We start from the raw sequence: 21,819 nt of genomic DNA, 5'->3' as shown, positions 1-21,819 counted from the left end.
TTATTAAAAACCCCAACTTTGCTGAGTTTTGTTCTATTTTATCTCCATTCTCTTTAAATTCCAGATTGGTCATTCCTCTCTAAGTTTATTTACCATTCCATCTCAGATTCTGTTTCTTGCCCAAAAGAGGTCCTAACTGTTCCAGGAAATTATGAAATTTCCACTGCTTCATTTTTGAATTTTAATCACTTTGGGGGCCCATAGCAACCTAATCAGGGTGTTTTGGAATCCTGGGATTGCGTTATAGGGCTATTGCATTGAATATTGGGGATCTCTCGTGGGATGCTCTACAGCAAATGTGAGCCGAAGACCAATTGCAAACCAAAACCCAATACCACATCCACTTCCAATGTAACACAAAGGTGGCTTAAACCATCTCAAAATGTTATCTATTTTATTCCATTTATATTTCTAAGTTTTTATTTTTGCTGATTAGTTAAAGCAAATTATACTTAAAAAAATGATGGCAAAATATGTATTCAGGTCTATAGGTCTACAGGTCTATGTTTCCATGTACAGAAAATTATTGGTATGGATGTTACATTTCAAATTTTTATGGTAATATATGAAATTATTCTGATTTCGGAATTATCTTTTCAAACTTTTATGAACTTAGGAATAAAATGAAACCCAAAATTGTTAGTCAATAGTTTGAGCCTAAACTTTATGCCATCACATAGAATAGAAAAGTAAATTGTCTACTAAATGAATGTCTGAGAAATCTGTTTTTAGTTGAAATTGGGCTTTGGTTGAAATACTAATGGGGGTCTTTAATTTATGTCCAAAATACCACTAACTGGAGCTATGGTTTCTTTTGAAAAGATTAACAATCGCAGTGACCTAAAATTTCATCTCTGCAGCAAGATGGGGGTTCCTAAATGGCTTCAAGCCATCAACATGGAATCCAGCCATTCTATTGGAGTGCCATCTATTATAAATAGAAAAGCAAGCAGTCAGATTACCATCCGGAAATTAGTTGTCACTAGGAGTTCCCACTTTCTTCCAAGTTCACCAGTTAGATCCATCAATAGTTTACTGAATTGGGGAGTCTAACTCTGTAATGTAATTCCACTAAAAGCACCAAAATATTTTGAAATTTTGGTTGAAATCTTGGAATTTTAAAAAGTGAGGCAGATTCTGTTTGAGTTTTATTTTGGAATATTTGGTTCGAACCACCAATATCTGTTGTATTTGAATTCAATGAATATGTTTCCTGGATAATCGCACCAATTGCACGCAGAACCCTCTGGGATTCTGACTTTATATTTCTTTTCACCATTTTTAAAAAAAATCTTTACTTAGCTCTGTTATTGTTTTGGATTTGATATCCCATTTGCATCAATAAATTTTATGGTTTGCTAAGTATTTTTCTTTGACAGTCATGTTAGTTGAATCAATCTTTTGATAGAACAATTGCTAGTATTTTGATGATAATTAACCATGATTGGGTTATTACTCCTGTTATAGGGCTACGTGAATGGTTTTCTCAAACAGATGAAAGGCATGCAGTTCCAAGGATCCCAGTCATGGTAAATATGACCTCAGATACTGTTTCTTCAAAGAAAAATAAAAAAACACAGGAACCTTCTGTTCAGCCTGCCCCGTCACTTGATCATATCAATGCTGCTAGCAGAAACTCTGTATTGATGGATGAATACTCTGATGAGGATGAAGAATTTCAGATAGCTGATGCTGAACAAGAGGTTTGTATTTCATTTCTGTTTTTGTATTTTTTTGGTTGCCTTCCTCTGAATATGAGCTTCTCAAATTTCAGGCATCCCCAGAAAGGGTTGAGAATGAAGTCAAACGGCCAGGTTGGAGTTCACTACACTAGATTATTATTCTATTCTTCAAATACTGAAACATTTTCTTGAAATGGACTTAACTTCTAATGAAGCTTGTTTTTTCATGAATTAAAGCTTTGGATGAGGAACCAACAGATCAAATTGATTTGTCTTGTTTTTCTGGCAATCTACGGCGGGATGACCATGATAAGGGTCGTGACTGTTGGAGAGTGTCTGATGCTAACAATTTCAGAGTCCGTAGCAAAAACTTCTGTTTTGACAAAACCAAGGTTAGCCTTCTGCTTTCCTTGTGTTTGTATCTCGGATCTTGATTTGGTCAGGGACGTATAATAACATGCTTGCTTCCTGATTTCCTATATTCATCTGCAGGTTCCTGCGGGGAAGCATCTGATGGAGCTTGTTGCAGTTGATTGGTTCAAGGATACAAAGCGTATGGATCATGTTGCTAGACGTCAAGGCTGTGCAGTGCAAGTATTATTAATTACTCTTTTCTTTCTTCATTCAGCTATATGGAAGTAGTCACACTTCTTGATTATGGAGCATTGATGAACATGCATGGGGGATTTTTTTTTTTTTTTTTTTTTTTCCCCTTCTGTTTTTGGTAGGTGGGGAGGGGAAAGGGATGGGGCCTACTATTAAATGGGTCTGTTGGGAGATCTTGTCAGACATTGACTATGTTGGATGATTTTTATGCGATGATCCATGCCTTCTTTCTAGATGGATGCGTGGGCGTGGGGGTGTTTGGGGGGGGGGGAGGCAGAGGAAAGAAAAGCTACGGCAAAAAATGCTCGTAGAATTACTGACACAAAATGATAGGAATAGTTCTTGTCATAACCACTCATCTAGGCTACTGGGCTGTTTTTGAATAATTTATGATAGGGCCTGAAGCTGAACCCAAATTTGAAGTGCTCACTCCTGATATTTCAGGCGCATCCATAAATTGCTACTTGTTTAAGTGAAACACCTTCCTAACAAATGATTTGGGCCTATGGATTGAAGCCCAACAAGTGCACTAACAAGCAGTGTTGTGGTGTGAATTGGAGGTGTTGAAAGGACGAGTTGAAAGCCAGAAGTGACCTGTGATGAAGTGGTGACTGGTGAGAGATGTCATGAGTGCTTGTGACTTTTTTTTTTAATCCCGAATGTTACCTGGGACCCGGGCCAGCCCCTAGCATTTTATTTATGTCTAATAAAGAATAAATGAATACAAGGGGGGGGGGGACATGCCACTTTACCCCAACCCACTGAGCACAAGCACTCTTACTCTCCAAATCACTCCACCCATACACAGAAGAGTGCTTGTGACTAATTAGCGTCATTAAGTTCTCATGTTACATAATGCTAATTCATAATTACTAATGGAAAATTTTGCAGTTTTTTTGTAACCTTTTATTGCTAGTGGAGGCAAAAAGAGGCCAAGAAGAAAGATAGCCAAGGGGTTGCCCAGCATTGAAACACACAAACTTTGGACCAGCATGATGATCTTTATTAATGTAGTCCTAGATTGGTAGAAGACGAACTAGGAGCCAGTAAACCAGGATCTGCTATGAACAGGGTAGTTCGGGTAGGTCAAAATAGGGTTTTTAGTGAAATTAGGCTTAGGGTTTGATGTTAGGGTGATGTCAAGTCAAGGTAGGAGAGTCTATCAGTGAAGGTTCTGAGATGTTTTGATGGATGGAAGTGTGTAAATTTGAATAGGCAGCAACTTAGGTTTAGGGTTTCGGGTTTTGGAAAAGAGGAAAAGAGGGGGATCTAGGGTTTAGGATGGGAATTTGGGGCTAGGGTTTGGTTCGATTATTCCTAGTGTAGCGAATGAAATTCGATTCAGGTATGGTGTGTTTCTGATGATTGGATTGGTCTGTGAAGAATTTGGGTTATGAGATGATCTCCAGAAATAGGTGGGATGTTGTGGTTTGAATGGGGTAATGGGAAAACAGCTCGGTTCGAGTATTCCAATTGGGCAGGAGAATACTTGATCCAATTATATGAAGGTGTTGTTAGCTGAATGGTTTGTTAAGAATTTTGGGAGATGGGATGATGAGTGGGAAAATTAGGGTTTTTGGGTAATTTGGAGGATTAGGAGGAAAATGGGTACTGATGGGATGATTCAAACTTACTCTTGTTGCAAGGGCAGCTCAGTTGGTTAGAGGATCTTGAATAAATCTTGAATCTTGATCTTGATTTTGAACTTGAAGATCTTCAAAAAATTGAAAGAAAGCTTCAAAGAACCACCCAGGCTTCACACTGCAAGGCGTCGATTGGATCAAATACCAATCCCACCAACGAACCACCCGGGCTTCCCACGGCAAGGTGTCATTCGGATCAAACACCGATCCCACCAGCCTTGATCAAATCATCAAACACAAGATAAAAATCTTCAATGGAGAAGGAGAGCAGCAAAAGCTTTTCATTAATATCAAAATTCGTGTTCAATACTTGCCCCCCCTTACAACCTTATATTAAAGACTCAAAAATAGACTCCTACACTAAAAAGGAAAGGTCTAATCCAATCCTTAACCTATTAGGTAGCTTTAGGCTCATCTCTTCGTCTAGCGTAGCTAGAGATTTCCTAGTTGCCTCCATCATCACCCAGGGCTCTTGGTCTCCCCTCCTAGCTGATCTCTAGAGGTCTCTCCCCCTATCCCCCATGTCATCGTGGTAGTGGTGACACGGTTCTTTGGCTTCCCTCTTCCTCAGGTCTTTTCAGTTCCCAGTCAGCATGGGGTTTGATCAGACCCAGTGGCCTAGTTACTCCCTGGCACAAGATCGTCTGGTTCAAAGGCCACATCCCCCGCCAGAGCTTCACAGCTTGGAGAACCCTCTCCAACTGCCTCCCCACTTAGGCTTTTCTCATCCACCGGCAGACCCATGCTGCTCCATCTTGCTGCCTTTGTTGGAATGGTTTTGAAGACGCCGACCACTTGTTCTTCTCTTGCCCTTTTGCTGCTACCATTTGGAAGAAAGCTCTGCTTAGCTGCTGGCCAATCAGAAGAAGAGATCTTCCCCTTTTGAGAGAGTGGATTTGGATTGATATCACTTTTGGTTGTAACTCCATTTGTGATACTGTCGGCAAGCTTGTTTTTTGTGCCTCCATCTCTCACATCTGAATGGAGCGTAATTTGGAATGCCATCTCCTTTGACGTCAAGTCCAGGATTACCTCCCTCCCCCATCATCCAATTCGTGATTCCCCAAGGAACATGCTCATTGTTGTCTCCTGGGGCCTTCCCTCTTCTTTATTATAGCCGGCTTCCCCCCCTCCCTTTAGCTGGTTTGCTCCTCCATCCCCCCTCTTTTCTTTTCTTTTGTTGGCCCTAGGGCTTGTATATTCCTTCCTTGTTCTTTGCAACCTTCCTGCCACCCTTCCATTGGTGTGTGCGCAAACTGGGTATTCACATATGGCTCTGTCGGCAGTATGCCATTCTAATGTCCCATCAAGCCCCCGTTTGCAACAGCTTAGTAGTGTCCATCCCCAGTCGCAGGCTTGCAACCAATCAGATTCAAGGCACATGGTGCTTGGGGGTTCCAATGCTCCATCTACTGCTAGCTTACCTGATAAGGTTGGGGATGAGATTCAAATTAGATTGGAAGTTGAAGCTGTGGATGCTGAGATGGCATGTTCAATTGGCCCCACAGAAGCTGTTGTGGAATCCTCTTCTACACGTATAGAAATGATCCCCAAGAAGCGAAAGAAGAAAAGTTTTAAAACTAAATCAAATTCATTCTTGACACATGTTGTGCCCGATCCTTTTGGCATGGAAACCTCCCATTGTATTTTGTTGCCTTCTTCCAAGGGAGTGGATAGCCAAGTTGACCCCACCTTAGCTGACTCATCCTCGGATGGTATCAAGTTAGTCATTTATCTCCATGGGAGCTGTTTGGCTCTTGATAAGCATCACCTCTTGGCCCCTAATAGCTTTTCTATTTTGGAGTCTCTGGAGGAAGAAAGTCAACCTCATCATTCATTCAGTGGGCCTTATTCTCGTCTTCATCAAAATGAGTCAGTTTCTACTTTGCACCTTGGAGACATAGAAAGAGATTCAAATTGTGTTGGAAGTGGAGCCATTGGATGCTGGTTCGACTTTGGAAGATAAGGGTGTTGCCAATCAGGTTCAGAACGACTATGTCGATGAAGGAGCTGTGGGATCTGAGGGCATTTCTTCAGGCTGTGATTCCCCTATTGGGTCTGACCATGTCATCAATTATTTACAGGGAGATACTAGTGATGATAGGAATATTTGCATTAATGGTAGGGGAGACCTTGGGTCTAATGGTGTCATTTTGTACAAGGAGAATCCTGCTTTTGCTTCAAAGAATCAAAGCTCGAAGTGGATGGTCCCTCCCATTCCTCTCTATAATCTTAATGGGAAGTAGGTCAACTTTATTTTCAGATGATTGCTGGTTTATTGGGGCTGATTATGTCCTTTTAATCCTCTTTGGGTAGCCTTCCTTCAGCCTGATTTGGCTGTAGGTTAGTCCGTTGTTTTGTTGTGGAGTTTTCTCCTTGTTATTTTATGTTCTTTATTCTTTTATTTTTTTGGGGAGAAAGATTTTGTTTGCTTCGTTGAATATAATTTTTATTCATTAAAAAAAAAAAATACATCATGTATAAGAAGGAGAACACAGTACGACAGCACAAGTGCATTCAATTGATTATGTATAAAGGATGAGGTTTTTTGCATGTACTAATACCAAAAAAGATGTAAATTTCAGTTTGAGGAAGATTTAGGGTTTAGATGACAGACCTTTGGATTGTAACTTCTTAAACACCAAACTAGGGGCATTCCAAGATCAGTAACACATCATTGCTAAAAAACCTAGTTTGAGCATTCAGGTTGTTTTTCACTAATTTAGTGATCCATTACAAAAAGCAACACTAAAAAGTAATATTTGAGCAAAAAATTGAAGTTTTGGTAGATAATTTTTTTTGGGCGCAAATTTCGGTTTCGATCCTTGATTGCAAGCTATTTAATCCCCAAATGATGATAAAATCAACGCTACTAGAGTCGCTTTTTCCAGTAGAAGCAAGGAATCAAGTTGATTTTGCCAGAAAAAAAAGAAAGATTAGAATGCCTTACACGAGCTCTGTCTATAGTTTATAAAAGATGTATCAAGTGAATCGATAGATATTCACCATATCAAGTCATGTATTGACCTGATACAGTCAATACATTATTTTTAGGAATCATCATAGTTGTCATGGCGTCGCCATATCGACGCCGCCGCCATGGCGTCATATCGTTGGAGAAGTGGGCATATCGACCACCGATATGGCCTCCATGTCGTCGCCATGGCGCAGCCATGGACGCTATACCACGACATATGGCCATATCGGGCGACATGGTTGTTTCAAATTATAAAACTTAATTTTTTAACAATAATTTTTTTAAACCATTTTTTATTTTAATGATTTTTCCTTAACATAAAAAAAATTAAAAAAAATCAAACAGAAAACACTAATACACTATTGACTAATACACAATCACATATTCACATCAACAATTTTTATTTTTTATTTAGATGGGTTGTTTATTAGCTTTATTCGCTCAATATAAATTACGTTCTTGTAATTGTTTTTTTGTTTTGTTACTTTTGTAGTCACTTTCATATGAATCATATCTCAACTCTCATGATTTTTCAACTTTATTATCAGCAAGACTATTGCTATCAATTATTTGATAATCCATGATTTCATATACACTAATGCATATTACACTTTCATGAATTAAACCATAGTAGATTAGTCGTACACTTTCATGCTAATTTTTGATGTTATAGGGTATATATTATAGCATACTAAATGACATTAAAAATAGAAAAAGTAAAAAATAAAACATGGTCGATATGATCGCCATGGCGGGCGACATGTCAATATATCGACACGGCACCCCTCCACCGACTTGGATCGCCATGACGACGTGACAACTATGGGTATCATATTGGTACCGTATCTTAGTGGTACCATAAAGATACAATACATATGTGTTAGTATTGGTGGATATGGTATGATACTTAAAACCTTGGGCTGGAGCAACTTGTTGAACCATAAAGGTATTTGTAAGAGCTATGATGACAGGATCAGGAGATCCAACAGGTGATTAGTGTGGAACACTTGCGACAAGTTGTTGTAGAAAATAAGAAATTGTGTTGACAGTAAAAGTGTTGTAGGGAGATGGCAAGTCAAGAGAGGCCACTTCTTTTCCTTTGGAGGATTTGTAAGGGAAGGCATTAGATGGGAAGAACGTGGAGGGATGGTTGGAAGAGATGAAAAATGAGAATCGGGAACCGAATAGACTGGTAATGGGTGGGGATAGTAGGTCCTGTAAGGAAATGAAGAAGATGAAAAAGAAGGAGAAGAATGTCTTGCTTGAATTGGAATAAAAAATATTGTTTGGTTGGACTGTTGCTTATGCTGTTGTGCTTGAAGTTCTGTAAGCTAGGGTTGCAAAATCCTCTTTTCTTTTTCAAGTTGAGCAATATGATAGGAAGTTTTGGGGGAGTCCTTGCAACTGACTAGATGAAGGGATTTTTCTTGAAGTTTTTCAATTTGCTGCTTAAGACTAGAAAAATGAGAATCAACAGAAGATAATGCCTGAGATGTAAATTAGGAGAGACTTTGCTGATTATGCAGAATGGATTCTAACATAGTATTCTGGTAACATGCATTTTTCAGCCTACCAGTTAAGGGCTGCCTCGGTTGCACAGACCTTTAGATTTTGTTCAAGGGGAGAGTAACTTTCCATAAGTGGAGAGTATGATCATCTGGTAAATCAAAATCTTCATACTTTGGGCCGTGATCTTTAGTAAACATTTGAATATCTCGGAAAGGAATGGGTGTAGGAGTTGTACCTGGAGGAATACACATTTCAAGATCACCATATTAACACCTGATAATCAGAGGATCAGTCCTCTGAACTGTTTCTTGTTGTTTATGCTTATGCTCAGAAGATGTAATCCATGTTGCACGAGATGCTTAACAAGATCATTTTGCGTGATTGCTGGGGTACAAAAGTGTGGACATGTGTATTTACAGAGAGAGAAAACTTCATCAGCAAAGGAAAAAGGAGATTGTGGAATATCTATAGAATGGTTCTAAAACCTGTAGACCATATGATGATGAAGTGTTGCTGCATAGGTCGTAGATACCTGAGAGGAACCAGAAATCTGGACTTGGATTTTGGGCATATCTAGAAGATGAGGATCAATCAAAGGTACATTGGAATTCAGAAAAAGGGTGATAAACACAGTTCCAACATTAAGAGTAGTCTGAATTGATCCAAGGCAAGCATTTGGGTACTCAAGAAATCTTGTATCAAGCAGTGCTAGCCATGAAACAATTGGAAAGAGCTTTCTGCCATGAAATGTAAAGGGCTATTCGAATGGCTCCAAAATGGACATCTGTGTAATGCTGTTGCTGGTATCACATGATTAATGAAGGTAGAACTGGAATTGTGACAATGTTTGTCAGCACTAGCAGGTATAGGGATAGCTATCAAATGCTGAATTCTGAATAATTTCTTGTCGGGGTAGTTGGGAAGATTTATTAAACAGAATCTTGACCACTGTTTGCAAGTTGGGACTTGGGAGAAGGATGGTACACTTGGGGGGAACGTAACTTGGGGAAAATTAGGAAGAGAAACCATAGAAGAATCAGGGACAAAAGAGACTTAATGCACAAAATCTAAACTTGGAGATGTAAATTTGCGAAACAAACAAGAAAATGAGGATGCAGAGGACAAATATGCTGGTATATCTGCCCTGCTTTAATCTTTGAGGTATTGTCAATGCCAACACTGCCACACCTTCAGTGGAATCACATAGCTTTAAGGCTCTCTTACAAAGAGAAATCTACAACAGATAGAAGAAACCCTTTGTTAGGAAAAAACTTCAGAGAAGGAGGACACTCGGAGCCTAATATTCACTATAAAGGAGAGAAGGGGACCGGAGTTATACTTTTTTTTTGTCGGAGTTATACTCAAAGAGGACTAAAATGCGCAGACTTGTATGAGGTCAGGACACTTTCCTGTATATATATAGGTTCCCTGTGCCACCAGTGTATGGGGAATCTCCTCTCTCCTCCCTGACCATGTGGGTCCTGTTGACGAAATCGTTTCCCGCATCGTGATTGGTGGTGTGGGAGATTCACACCTAACGTTCTATGGCCGGATCTAATTGGACTATTTATGGTTAAGCATATCCACGTGTTTCTTAAGCATTTCCATACGTATCTTCAACGTATCATATGTCTCTTAGCTTATCTCCGATATGTCTCAGAGACGTCTCATAAAACCACTCTCCTGATTTGCTTACCGATGGCTGACACCATTTAGACAGGAGAAAAACAGCTTTGAAGAAACCTGATGTAGACTGTGTCGTGAGTCATGACAAAGGAGAATCCATCGGAAGTAGTAAAATAATAAATTATATACAAGCTTTGTAATACAACCAAAAGGCCTGTCCTGGTGTATGTTCACCAATTTCCAAGGAAAAAATTGGGTGCCAAATTTCACTATTTTTTTTTTTTTTTTTTTTTCTTTCTGGTATTGGGTATTATTACATTTTTTTTTCTCCCAAATTGTGTCGATCATAATGTAAGTTCATACCCAAGGAGCATCTATGTAAAGCAATTTTACAGGAACAAATATTTGCATGTCTGTAATAAAATAAAATATATGTACTGTAAGTGCAGTTGCTTGGACATAAAAGCTAATTCTGAATGACTGCTTGCTGTAGGTTGCCTCTGAAAAAGGACTATTCTCACTTGTCATAAATCTGCAAGTAAGATCCTAATCTTTTTCTATCTTTTTTCTTTTCCTAAATCATTATTTGATGCATCTAGAAGCTGGAAATGATGATAACATGGTATTGTTGTAGGTACCTGGTTCAACCCATTACAGTATGGTGTTCTATTTTGTGATGCAGCAATTGGTACCTGGATCTCTGTTGCAACGTTTTGTCGATGGGGATGATGAGTTCCGTAACAGTAGGCTGAAGCTTATTCCATCAGTTCCTAAGGTCTGTTTCTTTCTCCAAATATTTTTAAATACTTGGGCAACATTGATATGGATGCCTGGATGGAACGAGCATTTTGGTTTATGCCATGGTTTCAAGGATTGGGAGGGAGCGCATTAGTGGCTGCTGATCTCAATCCGTATTGATACAGAAATCTCAATCTATTGATACAGAAACTGATGACAGGATCAGCAGATCCACTGGGATTTTCTTAGAGGACTAGTGTGATTAATTGCAATCTAAGAACTCATGGACAGTTTCTTGGAAATGATGCCGATTGACTGTGAACTCAAACTTATAGGTTTTTTCAAATGGACATATTATGTGGTTCACTAAAGCATTAACATGCTGTATATAGATTCAAATTATTTTTACTCGCATTCTCAATTGCAACAGAATATTTTATGGATTTTTAATCGGCTGTAAGTTTAGTTGAAAGTGATTCAAGTTCAATTGTTTAAGTTTGTATAGCAGCTTGGATTACTTAGTACTAGAAATTCTTGTCTAGAACCTTTTCATTCTATCATAGACTTGTTGCTTCAGTGCTTCCTTGCATGAAAGCTCCACTCCTTTATTTTGTTTATGCTCCGGAGAGCTCCAATCTGATTGTGATGAAAGAAAGGAGAAATCTGCTGATAACTTATTGGAATTCATGGAGGGTATATGATTCAAAATTTGGTTGGAAATGAAAGGGCTACTAGAAGGTAGGAGCTAGATATACAAAATTTGTCATGTAGGATTAGTTTAGTCCAAATTTGTGGAGATTTTTGAGTCCTTTTTATGTTAAAATTTAGCTAAGCTAATAATGCAACCTCGGGTTCCAAAACACCCTAATTAGGTCGCTATGGGCCCATCAAAGGGATTAAGATCCAAATATGAAGGAATGGCAATTTCATAATTTTTGGAACAGTGTAGGACCTCTTTGGGCAAGAAACAAAGTCAGGGACGTAAAGGTAACTAAAATATTGAAGAAAGGATGAGTCTGGAATTTAATTTGTAAGGTAACTAAAACTTTGAAGAAAGAATGAATCTGGAATTTAATTTCAGAATAAGGAGTGAATTATAAAAGAACTCTGGATTGAAGGGCTAATGTGTAAATTATATAGTTTATGTCCTTAGTTGCAAATTTCGTTAACCTTCTTCTTCATATTGAACACAAACCAACGGAGGACCTGAACAGGTTTCAGATGAGGTATCTCTCAATAGGTATCCAATCCAATCGAGATTTAAGGCAGAGATTCCCAACACTTGGAACTATTGAATCAATTCAACAAGTACCCAAAATAACAAGTGAAATAATAATATTTAATGACAGAAACTAGGTCTAGCTGTAGTTTCAGAAGCAGCCCCATACGATGATTTGTTTCTCTGCCAAAGAAGACTCTATGGGCTCAAGTTGGACAGATAAAGTCGCCCTTTGGAGTATAACCCTTGCACAAAATCTCAAGGTGAAAGGAATAGGATCGGTGGAGATTGATCCAATGTACTTGCGCTGCAAGTATTTCCCCAAAACAGGGTATGAATAAAGCTTTAGGATTCAAAAAGAAAATGAAAATAGAAATAAGAATGGAGAAGGAATAAGAAGAAAATAGAGTATACAGAAAATTAAAGGGAGATATGGGAGGGAAGAATAACCATGAAAAAGAGAGACAAGAAGGATATCTCGCCTGTGGAATGTGATTGGTAATGGATGGTAGTAGTTATGAAATCGTTCTGGATCGTCTCACATCTAGATCTGTAGCTGCACCTAGCTCTGTTGTTGAGGGGGGAGGGAACAAGAGATGGGATTTGTTTCATTAAGAAATCAATGCCTCTATGACCGACACTAGTTTTAGGCGGTGTATTGAACTCCAGGACCAAAATCGAATCTTCAGCTGGGAACTACGCAGAGCAGCACACTAAACTAAAATGCTTTCCAATTCATTCAACTCTAATATTCTCACATCGTGGGTAACATTTATATATAGACTCAAACTGCCTAGTCCTTATCAGTGTCTGGAAACATATTTGACACTAAATTGGACTCAGTCTCCTTCTGCCGATCAATGACTAAACAAACATATAATAATAATTTACCAGAAAAAAAAAACATATAATAATTAAGTGAACTTAGAAAAATAATCTAAAGACAAATTCCTACATATCCCTAAATAGACCATAACCCAGGTTTGGACCTGGTGATGCAGGTTCATCATAGAAATTGGCTTATTTATTTAGAAATAGGCCTAGGGTTGGGTTATATACATGTTGGGCCTTTGTTCCCAAGGGTTTTCTATGTATTCGGCGACTTTAATGAGCCTAAACTAGGGGTACATAGGTTGCATACGGGATTACCCCAATACTTAGTTTATTTTTATGTTTTTAATCGAACCGGTTCAAATTGGTTGCATCCAATTGGTTCAATTTAGGTGATCATGTGACTTGGTTAAGTGGTCATGTGATGGAAGTTGGGCTGGATTAGGACTCTATAAGTCCAGCCATGTTTTGAGTTTATTTCCTTTAGTATTTCAGTTTCCTAGTTAGTTTAAGTTATCTAATAGGTTAGGGATAGGGTTAGGTCATTCTTTTTTAGTGTCTAAGTCTATTTTTGAGTTTTCTGTATAAGTTTGTAAGGGAGGCCAGCATTGAACACGAATTTGATTAATAAAAAATATTGTTTTGTTGCTATCTTTGTTGCTGCTGCTTCTCTCTTCAGAGACTGTCTTGTGTGTCATATCAAGACCCCCCCTTGTGAGTAATATCAAGGTTGAAGGACTGGAATCCCCAGTGACTCCTTGCATCTTGTAGATCGGAGGTCCTCTCTTAGCTTTTCTTCAATGCCTCTTGTTGGAGATCGGTGTTAATTCAAGTAAGTAGTTTTATAATTCTGCAATTTCATTCCTCTTCTTAATCCTCCACTTAACCCTAATTGATTCCCATAACCCTAGCCTCACTCTAAAATCTGTCCAGCCTTATCCCTCCACTCGATCTCAGTTGCAGCCCAATCTGTCCATCAAAACCCTAAATCCAATTCTGCCCTAAATTACAGAATTTCATAACTCATCCAAACCCTAACTTCTTTATACCAAAATAACCCCCTAGACCTGCCCATTAATACCTTATAAACTCCTTTCCCAAAATTGACCCCTAAACCCTAGATCCTGAAAATACTCCATTTTTATAAGGCCTTTAACCCGAAACCCTAGATTTCCAACTTCATCCAAATCAATCCAAACCTACACCAATAGACTCCTAAAAACATGCACATCATTACCAAATAAAACCCTAGCTTGGACACTCTCTCGTTAACGGCTAGCTTTTGAGGATGAGATCCAAGTCCCTAACAAGTGGTATCAGAGCTGGGGCCTAGAAATTCCCATTTGACCGAGGGTTCTCGAGGTTTGATCTCAGGTTCCACGTCAGCTCCTGTGTGGAGGGGGAAATCGGGATCTCAGGCTCCACGTATTTGCCATCCGCGTGGAGGGGGAGATTGTTGGGATATCCACGCATAAGGCAAAAAGAATAGTCCCACATCAGATATGAAAGGGGATGTGGGTGGGTTAATTGGTACTTGGACACCCTCTCCTTAATGGCTAGCTTTTGAGCATGAGACCCAAGTCCCCAACAAGGCGAACCAGGTCCAAACCTGTATTATGGTCTGTTGAATTATTTATCCATCCGTGTCCTCCTTTGGATAATCCGCCGTGTTAGAGCTCCTATTTGATATACATATTGTTTCCTCCCTTTCCTAGAAGGTCGGTCTTTTAGAGGAAGCGGTACCTACATGGTATCAAAGCAGGCAAGGGTCACGGTATCGAGTCCCCCTGGGAGCGGGCAGGTGTTAAAAAATTATTTATCCACCCGTGTCCCCCTTTGGATAGTCCGCCGTGTTAGAGCTCCTGTATGATATACATATTGTTTCCTCCTTTTCCTACAAGGTCGGCCTTTTAGAGGAAGCGGTTCCAACATGGTATCAGAGTAGGCAGGAGTCACGATATTGAGTCCCCTTGAGAGCAGGCAAGTGTTGAATTATTTATCCACCCGTGTCCCTCTTTGGATAGTCCGCCGTGTTAGAGCTCCTGTTTGATATACATATTGTTTCCTCCATTCCCTACAAGGTCGGCCTTTCAGAGGAAGCGGTTCCAACAGCTGTTTTGCTTCAACTTCTATATTCTGGTTCCTGAATACTAGTTCTCTAAAATTCTGTTCTATCCTGTTGATTGAGCTGTTGAAATTCATGTTCCACTATACTTATTTAGTTTCCCAGTGGTACTCCAACTTGCCCACAGAAGCTCATCTAGCCATTAGATTTCTGTGAAACTTTGCCAACATATTCTTCTGTTAAGGATGGTCACTCAACCAGGGTAATAGTCCAATCTGAACTCTATCTTCTGAGTTATCAAATTTCTCTCTAAAACTGCTGTATTCTCTGTTAAGGAAGGTTACTCAGCCAGGGTATTAGGCCAATCTGAATTCTCTTCTGAGTTTCAGATTTCTCCCTAAAATTTCCTTATTCTCTGTTTTAGTGATCCTGTTTCTGCAAGAGTTCTAGATTCTCTCTTTTGGAGTTGTGCTTGAATTAGCGTATTGAGTTAAATGCAAGGCATGGTTCAAAATTTTGGTCAAAATGACCATAAGTTCGCGAAATATTTCAGTTTCGGCTGAAATCGAAACGATAAAACTATCAAAATTGTAGTGTTGAAATGGACTGAAATTTGCGAATGGATTGAAATTTCACTGAAATATATTGTTTTCAACATAAATTGAAATTGGGTCGAAATCCGAAAATTTAAACCTTTATATGAGGACAAACTGTTCCCCCCCCCCCCCCCCAAAGTACAATTAAACGACAAAAATTTCTCCTCTACATGCGTTACAACATTCCCTCTCAAATTGGTGCATGAACATAAAACATGCCCAACTTGCTCCCAATAGAATAAAATTGCCCATCATTTGAGACCGTCAGTAAGAATTTTGGCAAGTTGACACTCCTTTGGTACATATGGGGTTCTGATTTTGTCACCTTATTGCTTTTCTTGAATGAAGTATGTATCACGTCAGTAGGTTTAATCCTTTCATGTTCTGCTGGATTGTGTGATGCTGATGACGGCTTTATTCTTTCAATATAATGACTTGGGAGGAAATAAAAAAGGCTAGTTATTCATCAGGATCTTCAACCATGGAAACTCACACACCCCATGTGCCATTACCCTGAATTCAGCTTCAGCACTGAACCTTGCCACAACTGATTGTTTCTTAGTTGTCCAAGTCAAAAGATTACCTCAATGGAGACACAATACTCAGTAACCCGAAAGTGGATCCTCAAGTGAATCCAGACTAATCAGCATTAAAACTTTGATTCTCAAATGGGTATGCTTCGAGTATAACAACCACTTTTCCACGACACATTTAATATTCTGTGAATTCACTATGCTTTTTTCAAGAAATATTCTCGATGGAACATGCATAAATTTCCTAATTGCGAGCTGCTTGAACCATATCCGATCAAGTAGGGAATAGGTAAATAAATTTGCCAAACATCTCTGTTTCAATTCTACAGCTCTTACACTCCTCCCTTAGCCTGTGGTTTTGCTTGATGGAAGTATCTGGTGGCTTACCCTCAGTAAGTACTTTACGAGCCGTAAATAAATTAGGTAATACTTAAATCTGATCAGAATGTCTTTTATCTTGACTAATAATGCCCTTAGAAATCTCTGAAGGTGATGGTTCTTTATTATTTCTACTATCCTTTTTTTTGCTTTGTGGTACCTCTACAAGCATCTCTTGAAACCAGGTTATATGATTTCATCTTAGATACATCTCCACAGGGCTCTTTAAGGTTTTCTGACATGTACCTGCACCTAAAACTGTTTACTGGTGAATCTACTTTATATGTTTGGATACACCCCCTTTCAACAAGCTAGATTTATTTCTCTTTAGAACCACGAATTTGTTTTGGTAACTACTAATTCCAAATGAGACATTCTTTGAAAGGGCCCACAGCGCTTCAAACATTACTGCCCTCCGTTTGGATTGAAAGAATATGCAAGACAACATGGCACAAAAATGCGTTCTCTCTTTTGACTGTTTGCTGACAATCAATAAATATGAGCACATACTGGAAAGCTATGATCATTAATTAGAATCATTTTTGGCCTAGTATACGTACTGATATTATTTTACAATCTGACTTGACCATCTTTGTTCTGGTTCGCTTTTTATTGAGTTTTTGTTTTCAGTACCTGATTTCAGTCTAAAATCATGCAGGGTTCATGGATCGTGCGCCAGAGTGTTGGAAGCACTCCTTGTCTGTTGGGCAAAGCAGTTGATTGCAACTATATTCGTGGTCCTAAATACTTAGAAGTAAGATCCTTATTGAGTGTCCTCAATACATGAAGGATATGTCATCTCTAGACATGCTTGACTTGGAACAAATGGACATTTTTATAGTATAACATATATCTTCACTGTACAGATAGATGTTGATATTGGTTCTTCTACTGTGGCCAATGGAGTCTTGGGGCTTGTTTGTGGCGTAATTACCACCCTGGTTGTTGACATGGCTTTCCTTGTACAGGTAAGTTGTCCGTCTGTATGGGTTGTATCTTCATTTTTGTAGTGACAAAGTCTCATGTTCAATTCGCTGGAGGTGCTCCTCATTGTGGTTGAAGCACTACTTTGCACAGCTTTGTCTAACCCTGTGTCCCAACATCCTATTGGAATTGCACTCTAATTGGGGTTCTTGTGCTGGGAGCTTAATCCTTACGTTAATGGTCTATGGTGTTGTCTCCCTCCACCGCTTTGCTGCGTTTTCTTGTTTCAGAGGTCAGGGTTACCTCAACCCGTGATCTTCTCGCCAGCATGCCTTTCTCTTTCTTATTAATAATAATGAATGTATTCTGACTCGGTTGGTATAGATTTGAAATGCCTGGAAGTAAAATGAAGTTGGGGAAATTTTATCTTCACTTTTCCAGTCTTTTGGGAGTAAAGCAATGACCCACAGTTCAAATCCATTTATCCCTTTTACTTCTGATGAATCAAACTTCAGAATATAAAATTTTATGTTCTTTTTTCTACTCTGCCCATTTTATTTGAAAACAGTCTAGCAAAAAATAAAATTAAACATATGATTACTGAAAATTGTGATGTTTTCTACAGGCAAATACTGCAGATGAGCTGCCTGAACGACTTATTGGTGCTGTTCGCGCCTCACATGTTGAGCTTTCATCAGCAATAGTTCCAATATTGGAACCCAATCCATCAACTGCAGAATCTGACGATTGATTTGAAGCGAAGTTTGTATCCAGCATTCTTTACTCAGCTTTCTTTCTCTGTAGATCTTCAAGTAATTGTCTTTACTACATGATATGTTCAAATATATATAAATTGGTTCCCATTCAAAGCCACTCCCTTTTCCATGTATTCTTTTGAGGAATCTAGTTTTTTGCTGGAGCATTCTCACCACATGTCGAGCATTCATAAAAGAGAAGCGTGATTGTCGCATATCATACTAGAGATTTAAAGGTTAACAAATCTTTCTTGTTGGTTTCCATTTTGCCATGTGGGAGTCTGTAAATGATGTCATTTGTAACATCTTCATTGTTTCAGGTAGTGAATCTAAGGTAGACTTGTAGCCCATCCAAGGGTCCTGTCCATCCCAACCATCCATTTGAAGGGTGCTGCCTACTTGTAGCTTTACCTGTGCAGTCAATGTGAAACAAGTCAGTAAGTATATGGTTACAGTGATGGATTGACATCTAAGAAAAATGAGGGATGGTTAGCATGGAGAACTGCTGGACGTATCTATTCTTGTGTTTGGAGGCATCCAAGTGAATTATATTGATTCTTAATGTTCCTTCCATATAAAAGAAGAAAAAATTTGCTTATATTTTCACTTGACTGTCACGTGGGGACACCTGGGGAACCTCTTCTAGGTCTTTTATGGACCAAACACAATAGTTGGTTTTACCTGACCTTGTGGGTACTTATTCTGGGTTTGGATCCATTTGAATATGATCACCCGTGTCCTTGGTTTCGTTGATGTGGAGTTCAGAAATTCAGATGGGGTGTTTGGTTTTTGAACTCCAAATTGTTTGATGTGATGTGTTAATTGGACAAATTTGAACTGTTTGAACATGAATTGGGTGTCATGTCGTTGTCGGGTGTAAACTTTGGGGCCTTAATTGTTTGGTCATCTTGTATTACATATTTCTTTTGCAATTTTCAATGGTCTAGAAACATTCAAAGATTGTGTTTGGTCACTAATTTTCTTTGTTTTATTTTGATAATTAGGAAAATTTTCAATGTTCTAGAAATATTCAAAGACTGTGTGTTAAGATTACAACACACCTAACTCACCTAATCGAAATGGAAATGGTTGATTTTACCAAAGGAGTCTTCCACATGACTCAAGGTCTATTAAAAAAAAATCTGAAATCATAAGATGCAATTTTTAGAGCTTTTTTTAAATGCAAGATCGACTTCCACAGCTTTAGGGTTTACCCTTTAAGCAAAACGTGCTTTACGACAATAATATTTTTCAAAAATCCAGAGCAATAAAACGTTTAGGGTAATGATATAGTACATGTTTAATATGGCTGTGCTGTAAAAATCGGGAAGTACCATAAGAGTATATTCACTATCCAAAATGTTTGTACACCTAATAAACACAATAATAGCATTTGCTAATGTGTCCAAATTTATAGTTTGCTTGGTAACAAAACCAAGGTTGGGTTCATTCTTCATTCTGGAGCTTGGAATGGCCATGAGCTTAGAATGGCCATCAAAAGGGATGATGATTGAGATATGATGTGAAATTGAATTGAAATATTGGAATATTGATGCACATGATCAACTCTCACTTTACAAATTTGAACCTATGACTTAGATTGCATTATCAACTTAATGATACTCATCAAATCAGTTTGTTGTATTTATTGTCACTTTGAAAGGAATTGGGTAGAATATCACATTAAAATCTTATTGAATATTTCTCAGATCCCTGTTGAAGTCCAAAAACAATAGTTCAAATTAGTTTGTTGCATATAAGAGACCATTTATGAAATGTATGTTAAATCTGATTTAAGGAAAATGGTGCAATAAATTTGAACCTATGACTTAGATTGCATTATCCATTTGGTGATATTCATCAAATAAGTTTGTGATATTTTTCTGTGTCACCTTGAAAGGAATTGGAAAAAATACCACATTACAATCTTAATAAATATTGCTCAAATTCTTGTTGAAGGCCAAAAATAATAGTTCAAATCAATTAATTGCATATAAGGAAATTAAGGACCATTGGAAAGATCGGTATAAAGATTCAACTGATAAAAATGAACAATCCCGACTCCTTTCTATGATGCAACAATTCTATGTTGACAACCAACAGAGTTTTGTCGCACATAATTTTGTGCTCTTTTTCGACGACGACGAAGACGAAATCCACGAAGGATCGTCCTCTGACTCTGACTCATTCGAGTCCCCTCCCGAGTCTAACCCCGACTCACCTGTTTCCCACAGTACCCCCACTGTTGGAGAAACTTCTTCTAAACGTAAGGTGGACCCCAAAGACCATCTTGACACCGATGCGGATTTTCAACCCCAAATGGGTACCCGCACTTCTTTTGGTACTGACGACGTCTTTACCACAAACCCCGATGTAAACATTTATACTCGCAAGGATGATCTCCACAAGTATGGATTAGCATCGTATGGCACATATTTGGATCTCACCAATATTGCCATTAAAGATTATGATAAGGCAATCACGGAATGGGCTCAAACCTTTTCCTTGTTGATTACCAACAACAAAGCTACATGGAAAGTAGACCAATTTTTGGAATACCTATGTGGATCCCTGCAAGGTGATGTCTTGCAATACATTAAAAAATTTGACCATGAAGGAAAAGCCACCAAAACTCTCCTTCTCACCTATACCTTTGAAAAACTTCTGGTCGAATTTACCAAATTACTCAAATCTGAGTTTTATGGTTACCATCACCCTGACAAGCTTGCAGAAGATGTCAGTTTCAACCTCACCAAGATTAAGCTTAATAATTTAAATAAATTTGAAGCTTTTTCTAAAAAATACATGTCTCTTTTCCAACTATTAGATCCAACCAAATCTGGATCCTTGAGCCCGCTGTTTGCTACACAACTCAGGAACCAGATTTGATATGGCTGGTAGAAGCATTCACGTTCACGCCAACCAAGGGTGCTGTAGATGGTAAAAAGGAGTCCACCAGAAAATCTCCAATGAGCGACGGAGTGAGAGACCATCGTTCGGATCATCATGGGTAGTTGGTCGAGGACAGAGGTATTGTCAGAAGAGAAGACAAGGTGTCCAACTAGGCCCCATTCAACAGCAGAAATACTCCATGGTTCGGAGCCGGGGTAGAAAATGAGTCTGTACCTATTGTGGGTAACAGTTCTTAAGATGTTTTTGGGAAATTCCAGGAAGAAATTTTTATAACGTTGATATTGTTCTTCTTCACAATGATGTTGTATCATAGGAAAAATTTCCCGGGGGAGAATTTCTTTAGCTTTTAAATAAAGGCAGATTTTAAATGTTTTATGGAAGAGCGCATCTTTTAAATGGTCTTCGATACAATCTGCAATCCGAAGAAAGCTGTGTACTTTCTCGGGGGAAGTAACATCGTCCCAATCCGTTTGTCGAATCGAGTCGAGTACAATAGACTGAAGGCTAAGCTGTTTGGCGTAGAAGATGCCAAGAGCTTTGGAGAAGGCGGTAAGAGCAGTACGAAACGGCTTTTTCTGGCTGACAACCTGCGTCTTCCACAAAGTGTTTATCTGATGGTACCAGTTGGTAGGTATGCCATCATGATGAAAGAAATCAGTGGTGTTTGTTACCGACTGACCAAATGCTGAAGGCGAAATATTGGCAGCTGATTGTTTTTATACAATCTGGGAGTAGCTAGCCGGGGACATATTCCACAAATAAAAGGGGTCCTGACTGTCCTGTTCTTTACTATTCCAGGGGAGGAAATAGGGACTAAAAGGCTG

General features: G+C 38.7%; 1 protein-coding gene across 6 annotated transcripts in view; it reads left to right on the top strand.

Moving 5' to 3' along the window:
• The window catches only part of LOC122645684 (protein ENHANCED DISEASE RESISTANCE 2-like), a 59,075-nt gene extending 40,501 nt beyond the window's left edge, over positions 1 to 18,574 (top strand). For 4 of the 6 annotated variants that reach the window (XM_043839009.1, XM_043839011.1, XM_043839010.1 and 1 more), the window contains exons 15-23: positions 1,468 to 1,703; positions 1,775 to 1,814; positions 1,920 to 2,074; positions 2,175 to 2,276; positions 10,537 to 10,581; positions 10,678 to 10,818; positions 17,062 to 17,157; positions 17,270 to 17,371; positions 17,953 to 18,294. In XM_043839009.1, coding sequence (XP_043694944.1) covers positions 1,468 to 1,703; positions 1,775 to 1,814; positions 1,920 to 2,074; positions 2,175 to 2,276; positions 10,537 to 10,581; positions 10,678 to 10,818; positions 17,062 to 17,157; positions 17,270 to 17,371; positions 17,953 to 18,078 — 1,043 coding nt within the window. In that variant the 3' untranslated portion in view covers positions 18,079 to 18,294. Of the gene's footprint in view, positions 1 to 1,467; positions 1,704 to 1,774; positions 1,815 to 1,919; positions 2,075 to 2,174; positions 2,277 to 10,536; positions 10,582 to 10,677; positions 10,819 to 17,061; positions 17,158 to 17,269; positions 17,372 to 17,952; positions 18,351 to 18,402 lie in introns of those variants that run through there. The other 2 variants (XM_043839007.1, XM_043839006.1) reach the window with 2 other exon arrangements.
• Positions 18,575 to 21,819: the final 3,245 nt, after the last annotated feature.

The sequence above is a fragment of the Telopea speciosissima genome, chromosome 11 (genome assembly GCF_018873765.1).
Source record: "Telopea speciosissima isolate NSW1024214 ecotype Mountain lineage chromosome 11, Tspe_v1, whole genome shotgun sequence".
NCBI lineage: Eukaryota > Viridiplantae > Streptophyta > Magnoliopsida > Proteales > Proteaceae > Telopea > Telopea speciosissima.
This window is presented reverse-complemented; position numbering and strand designations above follow the sequence as displayed.